General features: G+C 35.0%; 1 protein-coding gene across 1 annotated transcript; it reads right to left on the bottom strand.

Annotated features, from left to right (window-relative positions):
* Positions 1–3,980: 3,980 nt before the first annotated feature.
* LOC147516537 (protein DETOXIFICATION 41-like) lies at positions 3,981–6,805 on the bottom strand. Its single transcript, XM_086589090.1, has 7 exons — positions 6,176–6,805; positions 5,546–6,090; positions 5,347–5,433; positions 5,182–5,238; positions 4,837–5,075; positions 4,604–4,722; positions 3,981–4,499 (listed from the first exon to the last, which is right to left on the bottom strand). The coding sequence occupies exons 1-7, from the start codon at positions 6,530–6,532 to the stop codon at positions 4,293–4,295; spliced, it is 1,611 nt and encodes a 536-aa protein (XP_086445216.1). The 5' UTR covers positions 6,533–6,805; the 3' UTR covers positions 3,981–4,292.
* Between the last annotated feature and the right edge of the window lie 7,565 nt (positions 6,806–14,370).

The raw sequence follows: 14,370 nt of genomic DNA, 5'->3' as shown, positions 1-14,370 counted from the left end.
TTCCCCTTTTAACGTATATATATTGTGCATGTCGTTTCTTATTAAGGGTGGAATTCGCAAACAAGTCATTTACTATGTAAAATAATGGGTATGGTTAAACGAAATGAGCTCGAGCCGAGTTTAAATGAGCGAGCGGTTATTTTACCGATTGGTTTTGAACTAATAGGCCAATTTCATCAATCATTTGTTAATTTTATTTACCCTATAGTAAGCACATTTTAATTTTCCATCAAGTCAAACAATTAGTTTAGATTTTTTGTTGGTTTTCCCCCACATAATAATTTAATTAGTTGATTTTAATTTTCCATCAGTCAAACGTTAGTTGACTTTGTTGATTGACGGAAAACAGGTTAGTTGATTTAGTTGGCCGGTCAATCTAACTGTTTGACCGATTATTAATGTGGGAGGTATCCGGAATAAAACCAATCTATCGAAAACCAATCTTTCGGGGGCAATCGCTAATTTATCCTAAAATAATTTATCGATTATGCCCATCTACTTTTATTTCTTTCATTGTTATGGCATCCCATTTAGGATGTCAACAGGTACCGTTTATCGAACCTGAAGAAAAATTGAGGTTCCGGTTCCATTTTTCTAAGAACCAATTAGAAATGGGGAACCATAATCAAATGGTTATTATCCGGTGGGTACCCATAAGAACCCTAACCAATTGGTATATATAAAATTTTTAGAGAATAATTATAACTATTTAGTACCACGATTTATTTATTATTATTATTTTCTTCCTAAATAGTACTATATTTTTTTTTCCTGGTATTCAAAATTTTTTTTCTCGCATATTAATACAACGTATTCTCAATTTGTTTCAATTTAGTACTTCAATTTAGTTGCCGTCTCAATTTGTTTGATTTCTATAACGGCGAGCAAGTGAGCTCGGTTGTTTTAATTTATATTGCTAAATCAACCAATTAGTTAAGTGGCAGGCAGGCAGGCTTACTACAAATGCTTAAAAGTTTTTTGGTGGGATAGAAATTAATATAGCTCGGTTGTTTTAATTTATATTGCTAAATCAACCAATTAGTTAAGTGGCAGGCAGGCTTACTACAAACGCTTAAAAGTTTTTTGGTGGGATATATATATATATATATATTAATTTAAAATTTGACCAATATAAAAGGATAAAAGATTTTAGCCTACTCAAAATTTCTGAGTTACCGAATGTATCATATCTTTCATTTTTTTTTCCTATTAATAAGTGTATACCGTATCAAACTAGCACATATACTTCATATTGATTGAACTTGCAAAATGATGTCTGACAATCGATCAGAAACTCTTTACTAGTACTTTCACTTCACCGGTCGTAGCTAGGTTCCTATACCACCTCAATATTAACTCTTGTCCATTCCACATGCCTAAAATCATAGCCCACCATATTCCATTAACTTTGTAAGTACTCATTATTTTGAAAATACTTATAGTTAACATGTTTTTTTTAATTTTAATTTGTTAGTAAAATGTATAGTTTTTGTACTAATTTAAAAGAATAGTTAGCTAAGAGCATTTTTAGGTGGTGGTAGTATACTCTTTAAATTTGAAGAAAAAATTTGAAGAATCTGATCGCAAATTTCGACCAATTCTAAGTGGTCGCAAATATCATTCGCAAATTTAGAATATAGACTACCTTGCGCGACATTATCAATATCGTCCAAAAAAAAAAAAACTCACGCGACATTCCTACTATCACACCAAATTGAAAAGGTAAAAAAAAATAACTCTCGCGACAGTACTATTGGTGCATGGTGCTAGTCAAAATCAAAAAAAAAATTGGCACAACATTACCAATGTCGTTCCATATCCGCAACCAAATTGCCTAATTTTGCAAACAAAAATGTGAACAAACAGGTAATGCGACCGAATTTGAGGCCACCTAGAAATGCTATAACAACCTTTAAAATGGTTTTTTTTTTTCATATACAATTAAATGAAATAGTCATTTTATACCAATGTTAGAAAAGTAAAGCGTTATCGCGTTTTTTATTTGTGTTTGTACGGTATAAAAATGGAGCTCATAAGAACCAAAATAAAGAACCAGAACTGGTGGGCACCCGCTGGACCGGTTTCTATATAAGGTTCCACAATTTTAAGAACCGGACTCAAAACGATAAGAACTGGAGCTGAAAAGTTAAATGGTTCTTACAGGACCGTTGACACCCTATTCCCCAATTGCCAAGTGGAAGCAATGAGACAATGGCGAGGTTTGTTTGTGCTTTCCACTTTGATTTGAACTACTACCTGATCTGTCTCCCATTGGATAATATATTGCTTTATGAGACAAGCGTTGGACCCTTCAACAGTTCAACCACTCTAGATGACTTTCTAAGAAATGATCATATATCAATGGTTCGTTAAAGGGTTTTACAAACAAGAAAATACTTTTTTCACCTATTCTAAAGGTTTTCTTTAATTGTTTTGAGAAAATTAATGAGTTGACTCAGTTTCTTCTCTCTCTTTTTTAACAAATGCAGCACCCATTAGTTCCGACTGCCGGAATCCGTTAAAGGTCATTTTTTTTTTCAAACAAGAAGAATCAACACTTAATGTTCTTTGTTTGAGATACAACAAAAGCATAACATCATAGCATCAAAATAGATGCCTTCAAGTTTGAGATGTAAATCTTCTAGAAATTTGACACTTCCCATAAAAATTTAACCATTAATAAGTAACGCCATCATGTTTAAAAAAATGAACTACAATAATTTTTTGTATGTGTATGATTTTTGTTGGTGTTGGTGGTGTGGAAGGAAGAAAAAGAAAAGAAAAATCAAATGAAAAAGGTTTTAAAAAGAATTATCAACAATTAATTCTAACAAAATATTAAAGATAACAACAGTGACGGTGCTGGATTTTTGCTGCTGGATGGGGATTGCTTGTGGTGGTTTTGAAAAAGATGTTTTGAGTTAAATCAGTTTTAAATTTTAAATGGTCACTATAGTTTGTTTCTAGTGTGGTAGGACGGTCCTACCCCTTTAAAGGGGCAGGACGCTAGCAATCCTCATATCAATGGTTTGTTATTTTGTTTTATTTATTCTTTAACAGGAAAAGTTATACTTTAGGGTAAGTGTTTACTTTAGGGTAAGTGTTTACTTTCGTCAGCTGTAGGGTCATGTTTAGAAAAAGATACTAGAAATTGGGCTATAGATATTTTTTTTAGTGTGTTTTTTGTCAAGAGAAAGACCAATATTATCTTTTGATTCTACTCCAATTTTAACAACACGTCATTTTTTGGGTATATTAACTGTTTTTAAAACATTTTATTTCTCCTTTTTACTTTTTTATTTGTAACTGCCAATTTCTTCCACAAATAAATAATACAAAAAAATATGTGCGATTTGTCGTTTCATCAGGCAAGGATTTTTGCTCCAAGATGTCTTCATCAAATAATACAATTGTCTTATAAAAAAAAACGATTTGTCATTTCACAATTTGAATTACATCAAGCTTAAACATGCTATTCAAAATTATCAGAGATATATTTTAAATTGTAAAAACTGTATTGAAATTAGTTGTAATCAACATACATTTTTTCCGTTTTTGAAGTTGATGTTTTTCACATTGTTTTGGTCTCTCCAGAAATTCATCTCAACTTTTAATTAGAATTTTGTAGATTTAAGACGAATTTTAGTTATTTTGATTAACCCACTACTCTTTTAATTGGAATTTTAGTATCTAGTATTTTTTTGTTGGTAGTTGGTTTAGTTGGGACTAATAAAAGAGGTCAAAATTATAAAAGTCAGTCTGAAATTTGAGACAGATGTCAAAAATTTGAGACAGATGTCAAAAATTCAGTTTTTTTTTTTGCTATTTTCCCTAAAAACAAAAAAAAAAAAAAAAAGTGCTATTTGTGTCCGTATACCCAATTTCCTGGAAAAAGATATAAACAAAGTAGCAGTTAGAAAAGTCCCAATTAACAGCTTCCTGGCTGAAGATTGTAATGCACATTTTATCGAAAAAAAAAAATTGTAATGCACTTCATGCATCTTTTGCTCTCATATTCATTTGTTGAAATTGGAACAAATTACATATCACTCTAAAGGAGTTCCACCCCTTAACATATTTCATTGTTTACCACAGACATGTAAATCGCCTGACTAAACATCATATCCTCTCTAGACAATCTTCTCTACCTATATACGGTCCCCACGATCTTCGGTTGCAAGGATACGTGCTGCATTTACAAAAGACCCTATCTATAACTGAACATTCTGAATTAAATTACCGCCTTTCGGCCTTGGTCCAATTTCTTTCCTCTTGGGAGGAACACGAACGGATCATTCTGTACTTACGGGTAGACGCGTTTGTTCGTAAAGCCTTTTCCATTTGATAAGTGCAACAACTGATATAAATTTATTTCTTATCCGCTTTCTGTCATTACGAGTGAGTTTCTCAGACTCTTTGTTCCAATTAATCCTTATGGCTAATATGACTAGGGTGATAGTCTGCAAGAGAAATCCCAGTATAACACCCCACCAAATGCCCTGCACGCACAGAGAATCAAGATGCAATCAAAATCTAAATAGTTCTAAGAAAATGTAACTAGAGATTGAGTTGGTTATGGTGTATATATAATGGCCGGACTTACCGATACACCAAAGTTTGTCATGAAAGCAATACCATATCCGAGGCCAAGACCAACCAGGTAGTAATTACATGCATAAGAGCATACAACAAAGCCTGCCCGTCCAGCTCCAATTGCCACTCCTACATAACCAAAAGCAGCAACGGTTAAAAGGATAAGAAAATTTGCTTAATTATCACTAACTACAAGCAGGTAGGTTCAACAGGTAAAGGATACTTAGTTAACACTCAAATTACCTGAAAGGATGGGTTCGATTCCATTTAAGAATATGGAGAACGCAAGTAATGGCGAAAAATCTGATACTGCTTTAATAACCTCGATGTCACTTGTAAAAGCCTTGCTTAAAGTACCACCATATAACAAAACAATTGCGCAGAATATTAAACTGATGAGAAGGCTATTGCAATTGGCAACAACTGCTGAGAACTTTGCTACTGTTGGGTGAGCACCTTCCAGCTCACCGCCTACGCGAATGCTGCAGACACAAAGGAAATGATATTGAACAATGCCGAAACAACTGGCTAGAATTGGACGCAACGTAAATAGGTCATAAGGTGCATAATTAGTAGTTTAAAACAAACCTGGCTGCTGTACATACTCCCAACATAAACGCGAGATCCAAATGTAAGTAATTTAGGCTGATACAGAAAAAGAAATGAAAATAAGTGCACAAATAACAAATCTTACTTTATGCATGTTGTGCATTTTTGGTGCGAAGGAGTGTTCAAATAAGGATCAATAGTTACCATATAGCAAACGAGGCGATTGAGACTGCTGGACTGGCAAAGAAACCAGCTGAAAGTACAAGTCCGATACTGAACCATGACTCGAAACTGCATATACACAATCAAGTTAAGTTGACGGCAATCAGTTCAGTTCGAAAATTTATACTTTAGTACGTGTTCAGTGTTCTTTATATATTAAAGATTGTATGAAGTTATATACCTCAGCACAAAAAGAGATGAAAATGCTATCTTTGAGTAGCTCCAAAGCCCTTTGAAAGCCTTGGTGGAAAAGCCTGTCCATGTTTTCTCACAGGAGGGGCTAAAAATGATATAAATCAAAATTATAATGACTTGAAGCCACCAAGAGAAACTCAATGTTAGAGCTGCTCCCATGAGCCCGTAGTTGAGCACATCAACCACCACCCAGTTGAGAAGCAGATGTAAGAAAAAGATCCCAACAGCGGTGAAAACCAACGGGTTGACGATGTTTTGCGCTTGAAGAAATCTTTGTAGTGGGAAGTTGAGGGCATACGCAAAGAGTTGAGGGAGTAATCCTCGTGCGACTATCTGGCTTTGGTCGGCTATGGCTGCCCATAAGCCAAACGTTTGCAAGATTGTGCCTGAGTACCAATAAAGAGAAGAAAGAACCACTGCTGTTCCCAAGTGCAATATGATGGCTTGTTGGCATATAGTACCCAGGGAGTCATACTTCTTAGCTTCAAAAGCTTCACCACAGAGACTTTGCACCGCTATTGCCATGCCCGTCTGGATGAAGAATCAATAAGCTAGTTAGCAGGATCAACAAAAATAAAAAAGAGAGACAGGGATCAATGAGAACAAAAGTAACTACCATGATGATAAAAGCAAATCCTTGAATTTCAAGAATAGCTATGGATACACCAGCAAGCTTCAGGCTACCCATATAGTGTCCAATAAACATCTGAGTAACTAAACTCAGCATAAAATTGAAAACAGATATAATTATGCACAATCCACAGAGGCTCCATAGTTGTCTCAACTCCCAACCAATAAGCAAAGCCCACCATTCGGAAGGTAAGTTCTCCTGACCAAGATACTCCTCAATTCTGTCGGAGGACAGATCTGTACTTACGGCCTTTTTCTTTTTACTTCCATATTCATCATCGCGACTGGGGTGAGTCTTCAGCAATGGCTCCGTTATTTTTATGACAGTTTCCCCCATTACCATGGAATATAATATAGAGTTGCAGTTGCTAGTACTTTGAAGCAGCTACTCCGGTATCTAGCTAACTAGAGAACTTTCAAGTGCACACACTGTAAATATTTAATTGATGATGTTTTTTATTTTGCAAAGTTGCAATGAAGAACGAGTATCGATGTTTCTTGGTCCCTCAATATATATTCATGGGAATACATGACGACGCATCCTTGAGTATTCCAATTGAGAATGTCATTTGACTCCCAAGGAAAAAGTAGAAAGTACTATCGAAGGTGTATACGTTTCAAAGTTGGGTGGCTGACTTGGCGCATATATGGGCGCTATACTGTGGGTTATATTTGGGATGTTCATTTTTTTTGTTATTTTTGCTGGGTAAGTTAATATTCATATCAAAACTAAATTAAAAAAATTACAATGCTCAGTGCGAACCAATGTTTTGAAAACTGAACCGGTAATTGAACCGATTTTTTGTTAAAATGGTTCAACCAGATTATATTTGGGATGTTTTATATAGCAAATTTTTTTTTTTATATCAAAATAAATTTCTGGGTAGTATGTTGGTTAATATTCATTATCAAAAAACTAAATTTTAAAAAAAATTACAATTCAACTACTGGCTCCGGTTTTCTAAACACTGGTGCGAACACTAGAGCATCAGATCAAACAATCCTTACAAAATAGTCATAGGGCATTTGGTTTCCATGTCATAAGCCATGGAGGTTTGTCACCATAAACAAAACTATGATCAACTCCCAAACCAGCTGCAAGCTTGGCTGCCTTATCTGCAACAGTGTTGCGTGCTGCCTTCCCTTACCAATAATGAAGCAATAATCCGGATAATATCACAAGGTTAAACTTGATTTAGTGATGTAGTGCCAAACTGCCAATAACTTTCATGTTACGCGTGGATATGTATTAAGGTATGTAAATTATGAAAAAGTATATCCAGGGCACTAATAAACATGGTATACCGTACACAACGATATTAACATACCACAAATAACCTTGCGTTATCTTTTTATGAAAAAAGCTCCGTTTTTTTCAATACCATCAATAATTTTCTTAGTAAGTTCAAATCTGGTCATTATGCAAGCGCAGTATCTCTGCATTGGATAAGGACATCCATATCTCTCTAAGTGGGACTCGTATTTTGAACAAAGCGACAATGGTCTAGTGGCGTCGACTTGTCTGTTCTCTTTGGAGTTATATGGTGCTTAGTTTTCAGCAGTACGTACTTGATTCAATTGAATTCTTGAGTCAATTATTCAATTATTGAATTGGAAGAATAGCTAAATACTATCGAGCTTCACGTGTAAGGTGCTGCCTGCCATTAACAATTTAAAGATAAATAACAATAACAAAAACAATTGCTGCTCATAACATTTTGTACCTAAATAATGCACAATGTCATATGTCCATATGAGGCACCAGATAACCTAGTGGATTTTTAGTACATCGCTCTCGAATTTGTTGCGACACGACTTGAAACAGAAGAATGAGAGCGGGGTTGTGCCACCAGAATAATAATGAAGTATACAATGAGATGCGGAACATAAAATTGTTATTAATGATAGAATAGTAAGAAATATAAAAAATTTGATAATATCAATTAATATATTATAAAATAATATATAATATATAGTGTATGAAAAATATATTCTAAAATATTTTATACTGTGAGAGATTATAATTTATTAGATTTTATTTCTATTTGAGTCTCGACGATCTAAATGAAACCTTGATTCAATAAAAATCATCCTATTCTTATTTTACTTAAATGGTTGCAGGGTATACAAAACGAGACTGTCGTAGTATACAGTGTTAGTCTGATAGCTTAGATCATTATTGTTGTCTGCACAAAATTTTCAAAGTCTTCATTCAGAAAAACTGGTAAATGCGTCCAAAGAGATCTTATATCCAGTCAAGTTTGTTTATCACGAGCATTTGTTTGATATAATCCGCGGTTGAGTGTTAGACACTTTTCTCATCGTGTCAAACATCAAGGGCAATTTTAATGGTAATTTTAGAGATATTTGCATGGCGGCCGCCTGACTTTCAAGTTTCAACTAACCACACCTTTGAATTAAGATACAGCTCTTTTAACGAACAACTAAACTTTATCCTATTCAACATGATGATGTAAGTTAGTTGAAATTTCAACATTAATAAAATAGGGATATTATTGACCTACAGGAAACTTGGAAATTATTTTTGTAGCGTAAAATCCATACATATATATACTCGAAATCTCCAATACTACTTGGTGATCGACATCTGGTCCGTTGATGTTTTCAAAATGTTCCGTTCTTTTAGGAGGCTAAGTCAAAAAAGTCCTATTGTTTATCGTTTATCTTTTACTAATTTAAAAACTCATACACACACCTACGCATAGTACAAAATATCTTGATATATCGTGATATTTGGAAATATCTATCTAGATTTTAAAAAAAGATATATAAATATCACGATATGTTCAGAAATATATACAACTACAAATATCGGTGATATTTACGATATTTGTGATATTTGGAGATATTTGATGATATTTTGTGTATATAACAATTTTATTTAATATTTACCATTATATTTTAAATAAATATAAATAATGTATCATGATATATCAAAAATATCCACAATATCCACGATATTTGTATGTGAAACAATGTCAAATATCTCCAAAGAGAGGGATATATCCATGATAGATATCCAGAAATTGAATATCGATAAATACCCATATCCTAATATTTTGTACTATGGATCTACGTGCCCACAATAGTATTTTATAATATTTTGTGTAACTCTTTGTCTATTTTTTAGACGGTTTTATCTCTATTTAAATTATTAAATTTCAGTAGTTGTTTTGTCACAGTATAGTTATAAGTGTTGTAGTGTAAAGGTATAAAGAGAAATAGAAAAAAAGACAATTGGTTGCTATATGTTTTCTGCAAGGTATTCGCTATGGACACCTCCCATTTTGTGTTAAACGGACCCCATAAATTAACATTTTATTACAAATTTACCATTGACCTGAAAATCATAACCCTCCCTCCCCCCCCCCACTAAATCAAGGTAACATGTAGCCAACCTATTTAGCCTTTCTCTTTCTCTTCTCCCATGTTCATAATCCCTAATCCCTAAACTATACCCTAAATCCTAAACTTCGAAATACTAAAATGGAAGACCCAAACTTTTTAGAACATGAAGAAGAGAGAAGAATGGAAGATGACCAAATGAGAGAAAATATTGAAAGTGAAGAAGTTGCAATGGAAACTGAAGAAGTTGCAATGGGAAGTGAAGACGAAGATGATATGATTAGTTAGACAATAGAGATGCCAAGAAATCGTCGATGACCAAGACAAAAGGTAAACCTAGCTAGCTAGATTATGTGTTTGTGCAAACCCGAGATTTTCAGTCCCAACGACCCGGCCACATCGCATTTAGTCATCCCGAACGACTCAGCCATATCAAATTAGGCTGGGTCGTTTGGGACTTACCCAGCTCGATGTGTCTAGGTCGTTTAGGATTGTCTTAGTCCCAAATGACCCAACCACATCGAACTGTATTAGTCTCAAACGACCCAACCACATCAATTAGTTTCATCATCTGTATAATACATCATTTTAACAATTGTTCTTCATGCAGGATTCTTTGTGGGATTCCGAGAACCCTAGAAACTTGAATGACGTGGATGATGTTCAACCGTTTTCAATGGATACAACAGAAATATTTACTACAGATTAGGCATTGATTTTATTTGTTTATGTTCTAAATGAAATAATATTAGTGTATTGATTGTTGTTTTCTTCATATCTTTAGGTATTTCACGTAATGAGGTAATTGGTTGGGCAATTGCTCGGGGAAAACTTTGTAATGTGGTTGTAGTAATTGGAAAGTCACAGAATGCTAAGGGGAACCGAGTACCAAGGCTGGATTTAACTTGTGAGAGTTCGGGTGTGTATCGTTCACACAAAAAGGTAGGTGAAGATAAAACTAATAAGAAAAATACAAGAACCGCAAAATGTGGATGTCCATTTAAGTTAAGATATTTTTTCCAACGCGACATTGTCGATAGTTGGAAAATTGCTGTTGTTAATGGTGTTCACAACCATCCACTGGCGAAGACCTTTGAAGCACATACATTTGCTACTCGGTTGACCATTCCATAATTCGAGTACTTGTCAGAGATGACTCAAAAATCAGTTAAGCCTAAAGAAGTTTTGAAGTCCATAAAAAATAGGTATCTTGAAAACCTATCCAGCATATATCAAGTCTATAATGCGAGGCACAAGGTGAGGACGTTAGATATGAACGGTTACACACAAATGTAGAGATTACGTGAGATGTTAGCAAAAATCATTATTTCGAGGAGGTGAGAGAGGATACGAATACGGATGAGATAACGAGGTTGCTATGGGACTATCCAGAGGGTGTTAAGTTGGCACAGACTTTTCTAAAAGTTATCATCATAGATGCCACCTACAAAACCAATAGGTATCGATGGCCTTTTGTACAGTTTGTGGGGGGTGACTTCAACCTAGAAGTCTTTCACGGTCTATCAAGTGTTGTTTCGGTCTGAAACAACGATAGACTATGAGTGGGCTTTGCGTTAGTTTAACGGCTTGCTGGGTGACGAAAGACCATCCGTGATTGTGTCTGATAGGGAGTTAGCCTTGATGTGTGCCGCTGATATTGTATTCCCTGATGCACACAAGCATCTCTGTAGATGGCATATCGCTACGTGTGTCCTTCAGAAATGCCATGATTTTTTCCCAACCACATAACTTGTAGAGAAAGGCCAGTTCTCGTGGAACACTATAGTGAAATCAAGGATTGAGGATATCTTCAACCGTAGATTTGCTGCTTTGGAAAACCATTATAGGGTTGATGTACTCCAATTTTGTCAGTTATCTGCGAGAGACTTGGTGGCCTTACAAGGATCGAATTATATGTTGTTGGATAGACCAACACATTCACTTTAGGAGTACAACGACCAATAGAGTCGTAGGGTCTCATGCTCAGGTGAAACGTGTTCTAAGAAACATAAACAGACATGATTTTCTAGGTATGTTTTACTTGATTCACCCAATTTTAGAGATTCAGATGTCCGAGATTAGAGGTACTTTTGAGAGTCTGATTCTAACTCAGCACCGCCACAAAATTCCGTTATTTTGTGAACTCAGAAACCTGGTCTCTATAAAATGTTTGGACTTGCTTTTTGAAGAACTGAATACCCGCGTAAGGCATGCTGCTAAAGACTCTGAGTTCATTTGTGGGTGTTATTTGTGCACCAGCCATGGATTGCCATGTGCTCACAAAATTATAGAACTTCAAAAGCAAGAGCGGTCTATATCTTTGAGTGCTATCGATCCCTTTTGGAAAATTTTGTCTGCTTCTCCAAATGTGTCTGTGGGTGTTAGTCTCGATTGTAGACCTTCGGTGGATATGTTCCAAAAAAGGTATGAAATGGCTTCTGAAGAGGAGCAGAGGGTTATGGTTAGGAAACTTATGGAGATTGTCGTGCCAGAAAGTACATGGCTAGAACCGCCTTAGGAGAAGGCGAAAACCAAAGGTCGGCCCAAAGGTAGCTATAATAGAAAGCTTCAAACTGAGGATGAGAACTCTTCAAAGCGAGGTCCATCTGGTTTTGAACATTCCCAACGTGAGCATGAAGAGTGGGGCTCGTCGCAACAATAATAACATACGCCAAATTCCAAGCCTTCTCATAAAACACCCGCATCATCGAAATATGCTACTCCAAACCCAGCTACAGAGAAGTCTTCTCCGAAACCACCTTTGCCACCAAAAACAACTACACCATAGAATAACTCTTCTCAAAAATCACCTTTGCCACAAAAAACAACCATACCACGGAATAACTCTTCTAAAAAATCACCTTTGCCACCAAAAACAACCACACCACGAAATAACTCTTCTAAAAAATCACCTTTGCCACAAAAAACAACCACGCCACGGAATAACTCTTCTAAAAAATCACCTTTACCATTAAAAACAACCACACCACGGAATAACTCTTATCAAAAATTACCTTTACCACCTAAAATAACCACACAACGGAATACCTCTTCAAAAAATCATCTCAAAAGTTATACATTGGCACCCTGAGGGGGCCAAAACATTACGGTAAGGATATTCCAGAAAAACTGCACAAATATATTATTAGAGTGGATGACCCTGATGGTGATGGCAATTGCGGGTATTGAGCAATGTGCATTACATTGGGAAGAAGTTAGAAATAGTCACCGTGGATGAGAAATAAGTTGTTACAAGAACTTAATGACAAACTCCCCCTATATTGTACATTGTACACTCACAGTGAAGTTAGTTTTGTGAACCCTACAATTCCATATGAAAAAGGTTGGGCACCCCCTGATAAGTGGATGAGCATGCCCTTTGCTAGATTTCTATTTGCTTCGAGATTTAATGTCGTCCACGTACATTTAGGAAGTACGTACTGCTATCTTATTTTGCCACTGATAACCCAAGCAAATCCTGAGAGAGTAAAGAAACTGTTGGGTATCACTTACGTACATGGATGTCATTTTGTCTATGTTGAACTTATTGATGATTGTTCGGTTCCAAAACCGATGCGAAGATGGCGCAGAGCTCAACACTTAATTGTCGATAGTTGGGATACTGCATTACAAGCAAGACAAACATAATTTACGGCATTGAACATTCCCAGTTTAGTATTAGAAGACGTGCATACTAATGATGGGTCTGAAACACCAATAGTACATGTTATCGAATAAGTCTATTTAATTAATGTTCATGTGGTTGGAATTATAATTTGGTTTTTGATACAATTTTCTTAAATTTGATGGTATTCTTTGGTGGAATTTGATGTATGGATGTATGTTTGCTTGATTTGGATAGTTTGGATGTATGTATATGTTTGTTTGGTTTGATCGTTATAGTAAATTAGTTTTTTTGGATTTGACAGGGTAGTATATGATTTTGTTTGGATATGAAAGTCCCAAAAAACCAAATGAATTTTGCCAAGTTTTTGTCCCAAACGATGTGGCCACATCGAGAAATATACTCCCAAATGATCTGATGGGATCGTTTCAGAGCCAAAATTCTAGTAGAATCAATTTTTAGTCTCAAACGATCTCACCACATTGGGGAAGTCAATTCCAAACGACCTGGATATATCGTTCCAAGGCCAAAATTCCAGCAGGTTTGTTTCAAACGACATGTCCATATTGATCAACCTTTGTTACAAATGACCTGGACATATCGATTATCCTATGTTCCAAACGACCCACCCACACCGCTAGAATCATTCCTGTGTTTATCCATTTGTGCCTAATATTGGGTTAAGGGACTCAAAATTCAACACATTTTACGCTAATTGAACATTACAAATTGTGAAATTGATTAAAACTTTATAAATTCAATTAACAATACTTAATTGAACAATAATCGTTTCAAATTGATGAATTATCAACCAAATTACATCGACTCAGTGTATATCTTAGTAAGTTTAGGGTTTTGACATATGTATTCAACACAGTTTACGCTAATTAAACATTACAAATTGTGAAATTGATTAAAACTTTATAAATTCAATTAACAATACTTAATTGAACAATATAATCGATTAAAATTGATGAATTATCGACCAAATTACATCGACTCAGAGTATATCTTAGTAAGTTTAGGGTTTTGACATATGTATTCAACACAGTTTACGCTAATTGAATATTACAAATTGTGAAATTGATTAAAACTTTATAAATTCAATTAACAATACTTAATTGAACAATAATCGATTAAAACGGATGAATTATCGGCCAAATTACATCGACTCAATGTATATCTCAGTA

Source organism: Coptis chinensis, chromosome 2 (assembly GCF_015680905.1).
Source record: "Coptis chinensis isolate HL-2020 chromosome 2, ASM1568090v1, whole genome shotgun sequence".
Lineage (NCBI taxonomy): Eukaryota > Viridiplantae > Streptophyta > Magnoliopsida > Ranunculales > Ranunculaceae > Coptis > Coptis chinensis.
The sequence above is the reverse complement of the archived record's forward strand: the minus strand, read 5'-3'. Positions and strand labels throughout refer to the sequence as shown.